At 48.0% G+C, this 18,386-nt stretch overlaps 1 protein-coding gene across 2 annotated transcripts in view; it reads right to left on the reverse strand.

Moving 5' to 3' along the window:
* The window catches only part of TRIO (trio Rho guanine nucleotide exchange factor), a 276,470-nt gene that overhangs the window by 162,307 nt on the left and 95,777 nt on the right, over nt 1-18,386 (reverse strand). For both annotated transcript variants that reach the window (XM_080933897.1, XM_080933896.1), the window contains exons 2-6: nt 16,219-16,293; nt 10,834-10,948; nt 3,675-3,867; nt 1,279-1,791; nt 39-161 (exon numbers count right to left, since the gene is read on the reverse strand). In XM_080933897.1, coding sequence (XP_080790023.1) covers nt 39-161; nt 1,279-1,791; nt 3,675-3,867; nt 10,834-10,948; nt 16,219-16,293 — 1,019 coding nt within the window. The remainder of the gene's footprint in view (nt 1-38; nt 162-1,278; nt 1,792-3,674; nt 3,868-10,833; nt 10,949-16,218; nt 16,294-18,386) is intronic.

Raw genomic sequence — 18,386 nt, forward strand, 5'->3', positions numbered from 1 at the left:
TTGTAGGCCAGACTCTGTTGGATCTGACAACAGCTTACCATACAGTTCATAGCGAAATGATTGTGCTGCGTCTGAAGCTCCATCGCATGAGGGTGGCTGGTCCCAATCTCCGTGTAGCTGTTTAGAAACAGGCCTTTGTTGTGTGTGATCCAGTCAAACATCTACCAGGGGAGAAAGACAAGCTGGAATCAGTGCAAAAAGAGACTGGGCTGAGGGAGAGTGTGGCGGGGTGGGGTGGGGGGTGGGTTGCTTCTCAGAGAGCTCCCAGAAGAGCAGATGCTTTGGTGGCAGTAGATCCCCAAAGAAGTATCAGCCCATTCCCCTCCCCCAAACCAAGAGAAACTTCCATCTCTGTGCCCAGGACCCTTCCTCCAGAAATGGGCCCACATGTCACACTGCTCCAGCTGGAACCAGGGCTCTTAGGTCTCTGCGTTAGGATACTTGCAGATTACCAACAGCTGGGCAAATGCATGCAACAAGATTAACAAAAAAAAATGCTTTAAGGAACTTGAGAGTTTCAAGCCTGGGTCTCCCGTGACCCAGAGGGAGTCACTGTCACCTGACTAAAGGTCCTTTGAATGTTCTGCATCAGAAATTTCTAATTTTTTTTTTTTTTAAACTCTGCAACAAGTTTCCCAGCCTTTGAAAAGACAAAAGTCCAATGAGTGGAAGTGACGAGGGACACCTCACCTGTGCTCATGGCCTGTTTGCAAGTGTCCTTTGCTTGGACACTGTAAAGACTGCATTAGCTGGTGATGCGGGAGCATCCCCTTTGGCCCTAGCACACAAGATGAACACACAGGAACACGGGGCAGTATTGCTGGACTCACACAGAAACGTGCTTTTGATGGTATCACTCTCTTGTAATAAAGGAAACAGCTACAGGTCTGAATGAGGCTTGATGGCTTTGTTTGAGGAGAGAGGACATACCGGAAAATCTATCTGTGAAATTGTTGCTCTTAAGAATACAATCGTGAAATTTGGACTTTACACCAAAAGAGAAAAAGATAAAAAAAAAAAAAAAAAAAAAAAAAAATCACCCTTGTCTTCCCGGCATTTGTCATGGAAGCGTCGGCAGCTTTAGGTCACACTGTCTAAAGCCCGGCACTGTGAGTAACACTGGAAGCCAGACGTAAGCAGGGCCTCTGGATGGCCTTCACTGCGGTGTGATCGTTGTAATACGGACCTGCTGTTTTCTCACCTTGGCACACCAGGCTCAGCTGTGAGGCCCACCGACCCAGCGGCATCCCCCTGTCGGGGTGGCACGCCCCCCCTTACCTTCTCAGCATCTTGCTCGAACAGCCGAAGCTGGAAGCATTGGTCCAGCTTCAGTTTCCTCACGTGCCACATCTGGTGCAGGTGCTGCCTCGTGGAGTGCAACCTGTCCAGCATGGTGGACACCTTGGGCAGGAGGTTCTGCAGGTCCGCGTTGCCCGAGCCTGAGTTCTTTTTGGGAAAACTGTCGCTGCTCTGGATCCGCTGAAGCAGCTTCTGCCCCTCTAAGTCCAAGTCCTCTATGGGAGCCTTGATCACCTTCTTCTTTAACTGAGAGTGCTCGTCAATCATGCTGCGCGCCCCCTCTAGGTCCTGGGGCAGCTCCTTTTTTGCGAGAACGTCCTGAAGTTCCTCCAGCCGCGACAGCATATGGGCTGCGTTGCTAATGTAGTCCTCGAAAGCGACTCGGATTTCTATCCACTCCTCGTGGTTGTACTCTAGGCAGCCGTCAAACTCAGGCGTGAGCTGGGAAGGGTCGACTACTTTGGTAAGGCCTTCTAAAGAGACCATATTTGTCTTCGGGAGAAAAGGAGACAGGCATGAGAAGGTGAGCCGGTTCCATGTGGTCATATCCCGTACCTTACAGCGGTCATACAGAGGTTTCCGAAGTTAAAAGGGACCTGCCCAGAGAAGACCCAGCCCATGTCTGGTTCTGCCTCCCCAGAATACAGACAGGAGAAAAGCTCTGTCGACGTAGCACGTTAGGGAGAACTGTAATTCTCACAAGCCCCAAACCAGCTAAATTTCGCTTGGAGAATGAGAGGAACCTAAATCTTGGTTGTATTAATACCTCAGGCTTCAGAAGAGAGCTGCAGAAGGCGATTTCATAGGGTGAAGACCCGGGGAGTTGCAGCTTCCCTGTGATAACCTGCCACAGTCCCGTACAGTTTAGCCACAGTACATCGCCCGTCCCGCATCCCAGTGAGCACTAAGGAAGCTTCAGCTCATCCGGGTCTAAGTCGGAACTCTCAGCCTCTCCTGACAAACAGGAAAGGAAGTACATCCATCCTGACTAGATGCCTTGGGGAGTGAGGGGGGCACGAAGTTGGGGTGATAAGATGTGAACACAAAGGAAACTGGGCTGGTCTAGACCCAAAGGCAAAACAGACCAGGTACCCCACCTCTGCCACCTCTGGCCAGACACAAACCTAGAACTGAGATATAGTATGTGGTAATGGCTGGAAGGAACAGCTCAAGCCTACACTGCCTTTGGCCTACAGTGGGCTTTTTCTCATCCGTCTGCTGGACCACCAGTTACCTCCATGGACAGAGCCACGGCGGGGAGGGAATAAATAACAGGAAACACATGTATGTGTGCAAACTACTTTTTTTTTTTTACTTAGAACATGCATAATTAAAATACATTACATTAAAAATTTTTCCATTAAGCAAATAACTAAGACCCAGTAAATTATCTTCAAAATTACTACTTATTGTGTATGGGGATAAAAGTATGCTGTATATTTCATTTAAACCACTTCAAAGTAGTTTCAAGCTCAAATTAAAAACCTTTTAATTCCCGGCAGGCAGAGCAGCACCATGGAAGGTATTTTAAAATCCAAGCGGTTACACACAAGGAGACAGGATGAAAAATAAAACGGATGCTGCGTGCCAGTGGCATATCATTCACCTTAAAACATGACTCTTGTACACCGAGAGCCAATATTCAGGCAGACACGGCAGACTCGGCAAGCTCTTCCTTCCACTGGGAACGTCATGATTTATTTTACAAGAAACTATTCGGGGCCCTACTACACAACAGGACCGAGCCAAGCTTCGAGCCGTCTGGAATACTTTCTCCTCTAATCATCCCATTAAACTGACCACATCAAAAGCCTTGTCAGAACCATGGTGGCTTAAGGAGAGGCGGCTCTCAGTGGGAAAGAAAATAAATTAGCAGGCTTTGGTTTATTTTCTCATAAGCATCTGACAGCCCTCACTCAGGCCTAGCTGAATGCAGAACTCTACGGTTCTAAAAGACTCCGTCCACTTTATAAGTGACAGACGACGTGACAAACCTCCCCACTATCAATAACCAGATAAGCTCAATGCCCCTCCTATTCCCTCATCCCCAGGATAAAGCAGCCACCGCAGACCTGCAGCCCCCCAGTTCAAGTGAGGTGATGGGAACAGCCTTTCCTTCCAAGCTACAGTGAACCCTAATCCCAGGGAACTGAAATCCAAACCCCCGTGTCAAAAGCCACCATGCGGGGACAGGGAGCGAAGGCATCCACTTTAAGCAATCACTAAGGATTACTCTACACACACAGGACATCTAGGACTTGCTCGGCACGTGGCTTTGAAGACCTGTCATCAGCCCACGGAGGTGAAGGATGCACTGGCCTATTATAAACCGTGCCTGTGAGTTTAGGAATGTGGCTACCCAGGGCGAGCCTCACCTCAAATTCGAATTTGGAACTGCCGAAGTTCGTCCTCTGCTTCTGCCAGAAGTTGTCGGGCTTGATTATCAGTGCGATGTGGATGCAGCAAGGGAAGGACTCCTGCAGGATCTTCAGCAGCGGCTTGATGGAGTCCCACTTGGAGCCGCGCATGTCCACGATCACCGTGAACCCGCGCTTGCAGACTTCCTCACTGCAGAGCAGGAAAGAGGCTGATGAGTGAGCGGACGGCCCAGCTGCTGGAGCACCTCACATCCCCAGGCACCCACATTAAGGACGGGTGTGTGTGTGTGTGTATGTGTGTGTGTGTGTGTGTGTGTGTGTGTGTGTGCGCGCGCGCGCGCGAGATAGAGAGAGAGAAAGAGAGAGAGAGAGAGAGAGAGAGAGAGAGAGAGAGAGAGAGAGAGAGAGAGAGCGCATGCGTGCGTACGCGTGCGAGTGTGTGTTAGGGTGGAAAGCACTGGCTGCTCTCTTCCAGAGGACCCAGGCTCCTTTCCCAGCATTCCTATGGTAACTCCCTGCCATTTGGGACTCCAGTCCCCAGGGTTCCGAGGCCCTCTTCTGGCCTTCATGATCACTGCATGGGGGAGGGGACAGGCAAAGCGTTCAAACTAAACAAGATAGGGGAAAAACAAACAACCCCCCCAAGAAAAAACCAAAGTAAACAAAAAACCCCAAACCAAAAACCACTGGGTAGAGCCGCATCCCTGTAACCCAGCACTGTGGGGGTGGGGGAGGAAGACAGCAGGATCCTGGGGCTCGCTGACCACCTGCCTGCCTAGCTCCAGGTTCAGAGACACTCCATGAAATAAGACCAAAATCTGTTAGGGCAGGACATCCGATATCCCCTGACCTTCTGTGAGCACACCCACACAAGTACATCTGCCTGTGCACATTCATACTCATCCCTAACAAGCATGCTCGAAGTGGATACACTGACGGGGACCGATGGATGGGGACATGAACACAGACACACAGACAGACAGGCACGCACACACGCACGCGCGCGCGCGCACACACACACACACACACACACACACACACACACACAGGGGAGGCAGAAGGGGACCCACACACTAACATCAAGCACCATACCATGTTGCCCTTTTGCTTGGACGGCTCAGCAATGCTGCCCCCGCCCCCCTGACGCCGGAAGAGACCAGAACCTGACCACAAAGGAATCAAGGCAGAGTACTGGACTCGAAGAGGATTAGAAATTTTCAACAGTCTTTAAGATTTTAATTCTTCATAGATATGGTGTTGCCTACCTGGTGTTGTGTGTGTGGTTCACTGATGGACACACCCCACTGACAAAGACTCCTTGGAGTATTGACGGTACAAACTCACAGTATGGGTGCAGAGTCCAAGATGGAGACAATGTTACTTTCAGGATTTCCAAGGCCACAAGCAAAGACGACAACCCACTGGCCAGGGGTGCAATGCAGGGCGCTTTTCAAATCCTGGCTATGGTCCCTTTTCTCTAACCCTGTCCCACCAGAGGGTTCTTAACATCGTTTTAACAAGCCTTGTGAGGAAAGTCTAGGTTTATGTCCTTAGTCAGAGTACATTCATCTTCCTCTCTGGTCCTAGATGCTATGACTGTGGTAGCGGGTGACAGTACTCCTGGCACAAATCTAAACTCTTAGGAGTACCATGGCTTTCCTCTCTGAGCCCTTGGCAGTTGAACAAACGGTCGGCTGCAGGCAGACATGGGGCTCAGTGCCTGCAGTTCCAACACAGAGGAGGCTGAGGAAGGAGAGTCACAGAAGCCAAGGCTGTGACCGGCACAGGCAACAAGCAAGACCCACCTCAAAATGAAAGTGGGGGTGCTCACCGCATTAACTCTCAGCACAGGGGTAGGAGAGCGGCCACAATGTGCATCTGCAACAGCATTGCTAAGTGTGAAGTGTGTCTCAGCTGCCACGGCATCTGCCTAACACGCACCAAGTTTAACACCCACACTACAAACACTGTGTCTGGAAGTACACGTCTTTAATCTCAACACCTGGGAGATAGAGGCAGGAAGATCAGAAGTTCAAGGTTTGAGTTCCAGTCCACGCTGGACTACATGAAACTCGGTCTCACACAACCACACACACACACACACACACACACACACACAGGAAAACAGATACTGAGAATCAAGGTATCCTAAAAGAGGAAGAAAGCCCTATGCTCACACTACACTGTAACGTCGGATTTATGGGAGCTCAGTGCTGGCTTTCAAATGATTACAGAGGTGACGCTCTACTGGAGTCCAGCATTACAAGACAGACTCCAGCGGTCCATTCTGAGTAGATGCTCGCACCGACTCTAACGAGGTAAAGACTGCCTACAAGCCTTGGAGACTGAGACCTGAAGGAATCTTTGTGAGGCTTGAGGGAGGTCTGCACCTAACATGAATTGTCTAAATTTAAAATTTCTACCTATGTAATCCAAGGTGAGATAATCTGCTCTCACCGCAAAGTCCAGAGAGCTGTTTGTCATTGCTAGGTGTTGGTGAAACGCAGAGAAAATACATCTCATCTAAAGCCAGCAACACCCTCTCTTGCGAGGCTTGGCTCCCCCTCCCCCCTGTGCTCCGCCCTCCAAACGCCTCCATGAGTTTTCCTCCCAGTGCTGTCTCATAAGATCCCTGTAGCCAGTTTTCAAAGCTTCACAAATGCAAAGTTTGAGGGACAGAGACATGAGTCTACGGAGGTGTGTCACACAAATATTCCAGAAGTGTCTGTGGTGGAACTCAGGGGCATAGTGGGTAAAGCCCAGGCGTGAAAACAGATGGTCCAACAGTCCTGTGTATCACCTGTCCTAATTAGCTTTAGCTGTCAACTGAACGTAGCCTAGAGCCATCTGAGAGTCTCCATTGAGGGATTTTCCAGGTCAGATCGGCTCAGGGGTGAGTCTGTGATGAACTGTCCGTGGGAAGATGGCTGGGTCTGTGCTGTGTGAGCAAGCTGATGAACATGAGCCAGAGAGCAAGCCACCCAGCAGCATCCCTCTGCAGCTCCTAATCCAGGTGTTTGCTTTGACCTCCTACCTGACTATGATGGGCTATGACCCGGAAGGATAAACTCTTCCTAAGTTGGTTTTGGTCAGGGTGTTTTATCATAGTGACAAAAAGAAAACTACAGCTAAACAAACAAACAACAAACTACAGATCTATTCAAGTGCTAATGATGCTTAGAAAATGTTATGAATAACCTGTTACCTCCTTGTGGTGGTCAATTTTATCAACCTGACTAGACTAACGGAATTAGTACAGTACACCTTTTGCAGTATCTGATGGTACTTCCAAAAAAGATAGGGGGTTATGACCTAATCAATAAATTTGTCCCTTCAAGGGTTTATCATGATGATATTATTCCAAGAAGAAGGTTACTAAACCCATCCTTGCTGTATCCCATCCTGACCCCTTCCTGTCCACCATGATGTGAAACGCTCTGCTCAGGCAGCCCTCTCCACTATGACAGACTGACAGCAGATGAAACCATGAGTTAAAGTCAGTCCTGGGGCTGAGGAGATGCCCGGTGGTTAAGAGCACATGGTGTTCATGCAGAGGGCCCAGGTTCCATTCCCACCCCCTCATCCAGAAACTCACAACCACCTTAACTCCAGCTCGGGGATCCAGCAACTCCAGCCTCTGTAGGCACATGCTCTTGTTTGCACACCCCATATAGACCACACAATACAACAATAAAAGAATCTTTTCAAAACAGTAACAAAAAAACCCCAATATTTCTCTCCTGTCAGATATCTGGCTACGGCAATGAGAAAGGTGCTAACATATGCCCCATACAGGTCTCAAGTGATTGCGGCTGACAGGTGGCTCCAACGCTCACACTGTAGCTCACACTGTTCCCCACCCCAGGCAGGGTCAGCGCCACCACACTGCTAATACGACAGGCACGGGCATCAGGCCTAGTCAACTCCAGGTCGTGGATCGTAAGCATCCTAGATCTCTAGGATTCTAACTGGGCTTGTGAACGTCCAAGGTTCTATGTTGAAGATGCAAAGCTCCAGATAAAGCTAGTGCAGCCAGAGCCCAGGAGAAAGCACCCCTGGCTGCTAAGTCTCAGACGAAGCACGTACCCTGCTGAAGCAACCCACTCCGGGCCCACAGAAAACTGAAGTAATCCATCTTGTTCGGTTCACTGTGGGATATTTGAGAGACTTCATTTCATAGGTCAGTCTTCACTAAACCAGTTTATTATTAAAATTACTTTGCAACCTATCTTGCTCCTAGCATGGTCCTAGGCAGGATGCATATAAACTGCCAAGTTCCTCTTGAAAGAGGCTTAAAAGAAATCCCTTGTAACTCCAGGCTCACAACAGGAGCAAGCAGGGAACAAACCAGAAGGTACTATGCTTGGCTCTCGTGGCTCACAGGATTATTAACTCCTCTGTTCCCACCCGGTCGCTTCCCCACAAAGTAGGTCCCAGCACATGAACTGAGTGAGCTGGGCAGGCAAAGTGTTATCTTCACATCCAAAGCTAGGTATCCAAGGAAGAGCAATGACCTGCAAGCCCCCAAAGTCCAAGTGCTATAGGCCACAATCAAAGGAACGCGTGCAACGTGGTCTGCAAGCCCTGCCTCTACCTGAGGACAGAAAGGGACCTTGGGAAGATGTGACTTTGTTAACTAGGAAATCTAGCAGTTTTATGACGAGCCCTGTATTATCTCTGAGACAAGGAAAATTTAGGTGAAACCCAAGCCCCTTCTGACCTGCATCTTCAAGGAATTAAAAACCAACTTTCCTGAGTTCTGAGAAGAAAGCCTCATGATCGGTCTCAAATCAGTGCACTGGCTGCCTTCACACAACTCATGAGCAATGGGAGTCAGGGAGTCAGGAGAGCTTATCCACTTAGCTACTAAAAAGCACAAGCTGGAGAGATGGCTCAGTGGTTGAGAGCGTCAAATGCTCTTCCTGAAGTCCTGAGTTCAATTCCCAGCACCCACACGGTGGCTCACAACCATCTCTAATGGGATCTGAGGACCTTTCCTAGTATGTCTGAAGACAGCTACAGTGTACTCATACACATTGAATGAATGAATGAATGAATGAATGAATGAATGAATGAATGAATGAAGGTAAAACAGCTAGAACTTAGGAAGTACATATAAAGTTCAAGCAGCAATAGCAAAACCCCCCCGGAGGCTATTTTCACTGTTTTAGGATGAGACCTCTGCTGCCGGTGTCGTCCTGGATAAGACTTGGAAACACTGCTGTTCCAAACTGTTGACTTTTTCTCTTTTTCCACTTTTGTGCCTGTGTCTGCATGCTTCTATGTACATTGGTGCTGTACGTACGTGTGTGCATTTTCCTGTGCATATGGAAGGCCCAAGGCGGATAATAGAAATCTTGGAAATCTCTTCTGTGCTTATTCATGAAATCAGGGTTACTCAATCAAACAAAGAGTTCACCGAGCCGGCTAGTGTCCCCAGTCAGCTTGCTCAGAGAATCCCCTTCTCAGCCTTCCGAGGCTAGCACAGCAGGTAGCCTACCACGCCTATCTGACATGTGCACGCTGGGACTACAATCTCTTGCCACACTTGCATGGCACTTCTCGAACTGTTGATGATTTCTAAGGTGAGGGAAGAAGTGATCCGACTACCACGGCGACACAAGTGCCATTTATGTCCACTGGTGGGACTTGTGGCCAGAGAACAAAGTCTAGATTACTTAGTGACAGCACACCAAAGAGAAAAGCAGAAGACCAAGGGCAGAGGGGAGAGATTCTTCAGCTTTTTCTGAGACAGTTGCTACACACCAAGTGTACACACAAGTTTCTACACACTCTCACGGTGCACATGAGGTGAGAGGTGTGCATGGGCAGCCTTGCTTGGCACTGCAGTGACCTCAAGAAATACTGTTTATCGTCACCTTTTCCACCAGAAGGCCAACAGCAGTCACCGAGCAAAGGCCCCCGGTCATCAGCCTAGGACATCTCCACTCCTCTGCACATACTCCCACTGAGCCCAGCTGCACTGCCTGGGCACAAGCTAGTTGAGGAGAGGGCTACCTTCCGGTCTCAGTAGAGTTAGTGGGATCAGGCCTACACAGAAAGGGAGAGCCAGGCGTGTGCCTCTCACAAACGCCAACAAATGATCACACAGACTGTATTACAAGCAGAGCTCCACATCCAAGAAAATGGCCACACTATTAATTTGCTGATGACACGTATTGATCCTGCTGTTGTAGAGTGCTCCCAGGAGGCAATGAGCTTGAAGGACAACAGAGGGGGCCTGGGCTGTTTCCACCTTCTCTCCATCAGGATCGCCTCGAACTTCTCCATTATCACTGGGCAGATGCCTTGGCTACTTGTTAATTTACTTTCTAACCAAAGACAAACAAAACGCCACCCCTTGTCACTTGGAACTGGGAAATACAAAAGCAAATCAAGGTAATGAAATGGAGTAACCGGGCTCAGGAGATGAAACACCATAAACCACCACAGACACACTCAAGTCCTGATGCAGGAGACTGCATGGGGTTTGAGGTGTCACACAGTGCCCCCAGGAAGAACTACAGAGAAAAAAATAAAAGACTGCTAAAATCCGATAAACGGTTAAACTCGGTTCTAAGTGTGTGGGTACTTGCTGCACAGTTCTTTCTACTTCTGTATGTGAGCTCACAATTCTCAACACACACACACACACACACACACACACACACACAGATACAGTTTGAAGGATGTGTCACCCAGACAAGCCACAGTGTATGAACAGTTGCATAATATGAATGAAAAGTAAACCTTTCCCACTCGTACCAACATAGACTTTATAACCAGATAACCAATTATCAGCAGCACGGACCTTTCCAATATCCTAATTATTTTGAGTCTACTGAACGAATATCAAATTCAGCTTCAGGAGCCAGGCATAGAACCCAAAACTAAAATCTCAGCTAAGTAAGCATCCAAAATGCACCATCAACTCTCAACGTTCTGTGATAACACGGGCCTGCCGTCTGGTTCCTGATCCAGAGTATTTCCAATGATCCCACCGTGGCAATAAAAGTGACAAGAAAAATAAAGACCGTGGCCTTATTTCATGTTTGATCTCTGAGGAACTAGACCTACTGTTTAGTTGTTTTCTAGAGAGGCCGCACCCTCGGAACTTTGGGAAACACCGACAAGGCCAGCGCCACATGGCACTTACCTGGGAATGCAGGCTAAATAGGAGATGAGCCTCCTGAGATCCTCTTGCCGTATTCTGTCGTGATTGCTGCGGGCTGGAAACGTTAATATGGGACCTCCTCGCTTATCTCTGCCACCTACAAAATACACGTGGGGAACACACTTAGGTGCGGCCAGACCAGATAGAACATCCTACATGCCCTGGCAAGTCTAGCATCTCCATCCGTCCATCCGTCCTTCTGTCCATCCATCCGTCTGTCCTTCCTTCCATCCACACAGGACTGTAGCTAAACCTACCACACAGTCAGGAAAAAAAGTACAAAACCACGGGAAATGTCTGGGCTCTAAGGGGTGATTAGAGGATGTCCTTCTATTTCTTCTAATGTACAAGAAAAAATGCCTTTCTTTATGGTTTGGAGAGATGAGCACTCTGGAACTCTAATACACACATTTGCTGAACTGAACAAGCCTTTCTCCCTTGCCCCCACTGTCTGCCCCCACCCCCTTCCTCCTGTGTCTCTCTAGTTCCCTTACAGTCCCCCGCTCAGGGAGCTCTACAGAAGAGAAGGCAGCAAGACCGTAAGAGTCAAAGGTGGGTATCGCCAAGGGAACAGCATCCTTCACACCGCTGAGGAACAGATGAGCTCACAGACACTGTGGCAGCAGCAACCACACTGTAAGACCTGCACAGGTTCAACCCAGACGGTTGTCCCAGCGGTAAGAGGGCAAAGTGGACGTTAGGTCCCACACCTAATCAAGAAGCTACTGAAACGGGTACCCTTTGTTTTTCCCAACAGGGCAGGCCTCCTGCCCAGGAATCAGTGGCCAACACAAACTGAATGCTCCTTTATTTTGTGAACTTTCTGCTTTGTTTTGCATTGTTTGGGCTTTTGTGGGGAGGAGTCCCAATTGGTCTTTTGCTTATTCATTTTAACTTTTGTTTTTATAGGGTTTTTTTTTTTGGGGGGGGGGAGTCTTGTGGGCTTTTTGTTTGTATATTTAGAAAGAAGAAATAAGTGGGGTGGGGAGGTGGAGAGAATACTGGAGGGATTGTAGGGGAAAACATGATCAAAATACATTGAAAAAAAATTTAAGTAGAAAAAGAACATACAAACGAAATTACAGGTGAGCAGGGAAATTGGAGAGTAACGCCAGATTAGTTTAAGGGTCGAAGAAAGTTCCTAAGAAACGAGGGGACCAGAAAATTTAACTTGACAGAATGCCTGACAGGTTTCTCCTGGAGTCGGCGTAGCCTGGCTGAACATGGACGAGAAACTGTCGCCTTTTTAAAAATTATTTCCGACCAGGGTAGAAAAGCCTAGAAAGAGAATTCAGCATTCCCAAGTGGGTCCTTCATTGAGTTCTACAACTCTGACAATTTCTCTTCAGATCTCAGACTTCAAGCCAGGAAACTCTTCCTAGTTCTTTTCTCTGACCAACCAAACATCGTCAGAGGGAATATTAATGTGGCTTTTACAATGTACTAGATTGACTTGGCGTTCATTCTGATCAGCAATGGGACTTGATGAAGACTGAATGCTAAAACTGATCCATACATACTGTTCAGCCACACAGGTTATTTATAACACGCATTCCATGGAAGCATCCCTGAACCACAGACACCAAACCACATGGTGCTACAGCGTGCCTCCAAGGGGGTGGGGCACTCACAATTTCTCGGGGGATCTTCACAATGAGCCTGGCAAGTGCTCTCCTCAGCCTCAGGTGAAGCTTCAAGAGTTGAAATGAATACAAAAGGGCCACAAACAAAAAGAATCTTCCATATGGGTGCTTAGATTGTCCTCTAAGGACAGTGGAGGAGGCAGGAATGTGAGAAGTCATGGGTTCCTGGTCATATGGGAGCAGCATTTATGGAATAAGGGGAAAGGCCATTGATAAGTAGCAAGTTTTCTTGAAAATGTTTAATATTTTTATAATAATGCTAATAGTTTCAGTTTTGAAAACTCACTATGATAGGACATGTAAGGGTTTAAGTTTTTCACTCCCCAATGTCTTTAAAAGCCTTTTCAAGAAAGGTGGGGGAGGGGGAGAGAAAAGAGTCAGCCTTCATATGAAAAGTGTGTTTAGGTCTGATAACAGTGAGGTTTTTAAGTTATCTTTTGTGGGTATATACAAAATGCTCATAAATAATGACATGGCATCTGGAATTGGTATCAGAACTATCCAGAGTGAGGGTAGAGGAGAAGAAGGATGGACAGACTCTGAGGACAGCCCGGGGGTGAGCTCCCTGCTCTCTTGCCTGCTGAGGCTGAGGGGTCATGATGAAAGGTTTCCAAGAATGTGGTTTTAGAGCTGGAGACAGGGCTCAGTGGTGGAGGACTCCATGAAGTGTCTCAGAATCACTCATCAGATTTGGCCCACTTTGTTAATGCCCTTCCAGCCCTAACTAGGTTTAACTGATAAAGAAGACTGTTGCGTTCCTATGGGGAATCTTTAACTGATAAAGAAGACGACTGTTTCGTTCCTATGGGGAATCTTTTGTTTGGAGAGGTCTCACTATGTACCCCAGTTTATCCTCAAACTTGCAATCTGTCTGGACATGCCCGCCTCCTGCACGTCCAGGTCTGGGTGCAGCTGGCTGCATTCTCAGACGCAGGCTGAGCGTTCTACAGATGGGCCTGAGAAACTCCCTCCTGGTGCCTCTTGAATTCAGAAGTAGGATCTTTTAGTTACTCCAGCTTTAAATTGGCACCAGCCGTCCAAGTGTCAGGTCTGGGCCTCGACGAGTCACTGTGATTACGAGACTTCTATTCTTGCCGTTAACTGATCGACAGCTCTAGGAAATAAACCATCCTGACGACTGAATTACAAGGCCCACCACAGATGCAGAGCTTTTGCACAATATCCCCTGATACGTTACAAACTGAAGTACAGAAGAACGTGGACAGGTGAGTGCCGGGGCAGAGGAGAAAGCTGTTGCTCTTGAGAAAGGATGAAAATGCTCTAGAACCACACCGTGGCAGACTGCGCAACTGCGGGCCCCACTAAAGTCTACTTTTAGAAGGACCAGAGCAGTACGAAAAATTTAGAGAGAGAGAGAGAGAGAGAGAGAGAGAGAGAGAGAGAGAGAAAGGGAGGGAGGGAGGGAGGGAGGGAGGGAGGGAGGGAGACAGAGACAGACAGACAGACGGGGGAATTTAAGTTAGAAGTAAAAATTATTTCTGAGAATATCATTCTTTGGGACTTTTCCTAAAAATACAGTATACGTAATCAATTTATTTTTACAATTTCCCACTCTTCCTTTCATATACAAGATAACAATAGCCTAAAATTGTCATGCGCTATTTCTGGTCAGAGTCTGGGAAATAATAAGAGTGTGGCAACACCTCCTAACTATCGCTTGCTGGTTAATGCTCCGCTGGCCTTAATTATTTAAAATGTTCTGTTCTCATGTGTGGCCACCGTAAGCCATCTCTCTCCGCCTAAGCACTAACCCTGAAGAATTAAACTTTCATTGAAGATTTATGAGATCAATGCCTCCCCCCCCTTTTTTGATTAGTTAAAAGGCAAGAAGGCTGAGGTTTTACAGTAAGTTAACTAAAAACGCCATGATAATAGACTCTGAATTAATTGCCCAATAGCGGAATGAAGGCAAACAAAACCCAGCAGTCGAGGTCCTCCACTTGGCTAGAGGTGCCCGCCTCAGGCACTTCCAGGAAGAGCAGAACACAGACAGAGGTCTGGGTGCGGGGGTGGGGGGGGGATGGGCAGCAGGCTTCCTCCTCAGACGCCGGCTCAACATCTTCCTAATGATTCCTCTTGGGCATGGAAGTAGAATCTTTTAGTTACTCCTGATTTTTAACTACAAACCCAGTCGTTCATAAACTGGCACAAGCCATTGCATAAACTGTTATGGATGAGTTGAAATGAGTAAATAAACATTACTCTCAAAACTCAGTGGATTGTAATCCATGAGAGTCAGTCTGTCTGTCTGTCCATCCTTCCATCCATCCATCCTTCCATCCATCCATCCATCCATCCATCCATCCATCCATCCATCCACAAATCCATCCATTCATTTCCAACAACCCGAGCCCTTCTTTCTGTTTAATTTTACACTCTTTACTAGCTATTCAGATTCACTTTGATTTAGATTCATCTGTCTATCCATCCATCTATCATCCATCCATCCATCCATCCACCCATTCATCCATCCATCCATCCATCCATCCATCCACCTATCCATCCAAGTATTTCCAATAACCCAAGCCCCTGTCTGTCTAATTTTACACTTTTTACTAACTGTGTGGATTCATTACTCATTAGACTCACTTCTCCAGAATCAACAGACAGAATAAAGGAGTGAGCAAGACAAGGCAAACAAAGGCGCCACAAATGCTTCGTCTTAAATACAGAACCACATGCCCTTAGGACACCCAGAAGCAATGCGGTTACCACATTGTAATTAAGCCAGAGCGGCCACAGGAGCCTGCCTTGGGCCAGCAGAGCATGTTTCAGATAGCACAGGGAGTGGGTACCAAGGGAAGAGCATCCTGCAGGGCTGCCAGGAGCACCAGGCAGTCCCACTCCCGTTCTTGGGCACCATCTTGTAAAGCTGCACATCCAGCCCAGGGAGAGAGCTGAAAGGCCTGAAGCACAGCCTTCCCTGAGCAGAGGCGAGAGCACAGATGTCCCACAGGCAGGGGGCTGGGCTGTCAATCTCCACAGTAGAGGGAGGGCTAGCAATGAAAAGCAGGCATCTACTTAAGAGGAGACATCAGCTAGTAGAAACTGCAAAGACTTTCAGACACCTGAGGATGTGGCTGCTAACAACCGCAGGAATGGGCAGCCCAGGAGGAGAGGAGCTGGAGGACAGGGGCCTTTCCCATAAGGAGGGAACGAAGAGCCATGGGAGACAAGATGTAGCTGTTAAAAACCCCTGAGTGTGTATTTGTGGTCACACACCCAACTGCTGACACTAAGGTGTTTAACAAGCAGCTGTTACACTTAATGGCTCAGGCAATGCATCTAAATGTTTGCAGAGTGACAGACAGAGAGACAGACAGACAGACAGTTTGATCAGCAGCACTAGCTGGCTTATGATGTATACGCCACCTTAAAAAATGCCTTGGGCATTAATTTTCCAAGAATCAAGGAGTTTTAAAGGCCCACCAAGGGCTGGAAAAATGGCTCAGGGGTTAAGAGCACTGACTGCTCTTCCAGAGGTCCTGAGTTCAGTTCCCAGCAACCACATGGTGGCTCACAGCCATCTGTAATGGGATCCAATACCGTATTCTGGTGTCTGAAGACAGCTACAGTGCACTCACATACGTAATAGAGGCCCACCAAATGTCAATGCTTTTATATGCTGTGGCAAGTGAGCAACTTTAATCAAAGCCTGGAGTCGGAGCAGTCAAGTACAGCAGGTTGGAAAGTCAGATCTTACCTGAAAGATAGGCGACTTTCTCCTTCAGAATTGGCAGGACATCCATAGCTTTCATTTCATCATTTTTCCGAAACCCTGAAAAGACAAGAAGAGAAAAGTGTCACCGGGCTGCCTGCCTGACAGGTGACACCCATGCGCTCCAGTGCCAACACACCAACTGTCATCATCACCAATGACTCAATTAGGGAACATGTCCTTGTGTGAGCACAGGTGAATGACCCCAGTATTTTCTCCAGTTTAATGCTGAATACTGGTCTTTGGACACGCCCATAGACAGTGTCCCTAACGATTCTCAGCCATGTTAGCCACGATACTTTGTCCCCAGAAGACACAATATGTAATCAGTTCCAGTCATTTGCCAAATCCTCGTTTTAACCTCGAGGAGTTTAGGTAACTGCAGGGGGGGCGGGGGGGGGGGACGGGACTATGGCATTCACAGCTTTTTGTGAAGTCTGCCGGTTGTAGCACAGCGAAGCCTCTAGGGGGCGCTCAAGGCCTCCTCTTAGTCTTTCCCAGCCTGGTTAATCCTTGCCTATCACACAGAGGGGCTTATGCATAACCCACACTGGCCAGCGCTCCCTCCTGGCTCAATCCTTCTAAGCTTTATGGGTTGTTACCTGCAGAGTAACATCAATGACTAAGTTAGCCTGTTGCTACTCCAGCATCTTTAAAAACCAGAAAAATCTTAGAAAGCCGCGTAACAATTTTATGAGAAGTCAGAATGCAGCCTGCAACTTAGGATAAGCCAACATGTGAGTAGGATGAGCTGCAGCCCAAACATGCCCAGCCTGCCCACCAGGAGAGCACCCGCCTAGAAACGTGGGATAAAGATTTTCGTATTCATGCTCATGCCTTAGGATACTGACTTGGACTCCAGCGGAGGTCAGTCACCATTCTAAGGCTAGAAGTAGCACTGCGTCCGCCTTCGCTAACACACCCTCAGAGAAACACAAGACAGCTCTCCCGGACCCGTTTTTTTAATTTTTGCCAAAGAGCACATGAAAAGGATCGGAGACATTATCTTGGTCACACGAGGGATGAAAGATGTCGTCTAATGAGTTTTAAATAAATAGACTTCGAGTGTGCTTACTGGCCAGGCTCTGACATATCTACATACACACCCAGCTCTCACCCGGTGAGCACACTGCAACAAGGAAGCTGAAGCAGGAGGATGCCTGGGTCAAGGCACCACAGTTCAATCAAAACTAGGGGTGTGCGAATGGGAAAGAGTGCGGTGTTGAGATCCACGCTCTTTACTCTGGCTGCCGGAGAGGACGGAGCCCAGTGTACGGCTGGGGTTCGGCACGAACTGACTGGGTTATACTCAGGACGGCACTGTGTGGGTGAAACAGAGAGGAAAGATCTGGGGGGAGGAATCCTCAAACTAAGTATCAGCTTCAGCTGCCCGAGCGGCCTGCTTTTTCCTGAGCCCTGCGGGTGAAAGAAGTTGTTCCATGTGGCCCTTCTGAAAATTCAAGCATTTGAGCCAGGCAGGTGGCAACAGACACCTTTAATCCTAGCACTCCAAAGGCAGAGGCAGCAGCAAGGGCCAAAGCTCTGGGAGAAATTTGTGGTATGACCCAGCCAGGTATGGATTGATTTGCGCCACAGGACAGGTCACCAGGTCACTCCACCTTCTAGCGCGCCAACTTTCCGTGCAAACAACCATCGCTGTGCGCTGCTAACCCACCAGACTGAGAAGCAGTTCTGATTTCTAGACGGCAGACACCTCAGCCAAAGGGCTACAATTTCACCCCCAAGTGCCACCAGAGCTCTTTAATAAATTCAAGCTAGTCTCAACAACTCCCCAATCCATCACAGAAACTCACTACCCTTCCTGGGTAAAGATGGTGATACCTCGAAGGCAAAAGCGTCAGTCTGCTGACAGCCTGTAACCAAGGCAGCCGGTGAGAAAGAAGGTTCATAAGTAGTGGGAGCCCTATCACAATGAAGTGACCTGCAGCTACAGATCCAACCTAAAGGTGTCTGACAGGGGAAATCCTTTTCTACTGTTCAGGGTCAAGGACATACATGTTCAACAAGCCATGTTCTTGTCCATGTCCTAGAGAGTATTTATAAAAACAGAGGGTACAGCTTCTTAAAAATAAATTTTCTTAGAAATTAAAAATAGAGAGATCACGATGGAGCTCAAGAAGGATGAGCTGGAT

Source organism: Micromys minutus (genome assembly GCF_963924665.1).
Source record: "Micromys minutus genome assembly, chromosome: 20".
Lineage (NCBI taxonomy): Eukaryota > Metazoa > Chordata > Mammalia > Rodentia > Muridae > Micromys > Micromys minutus.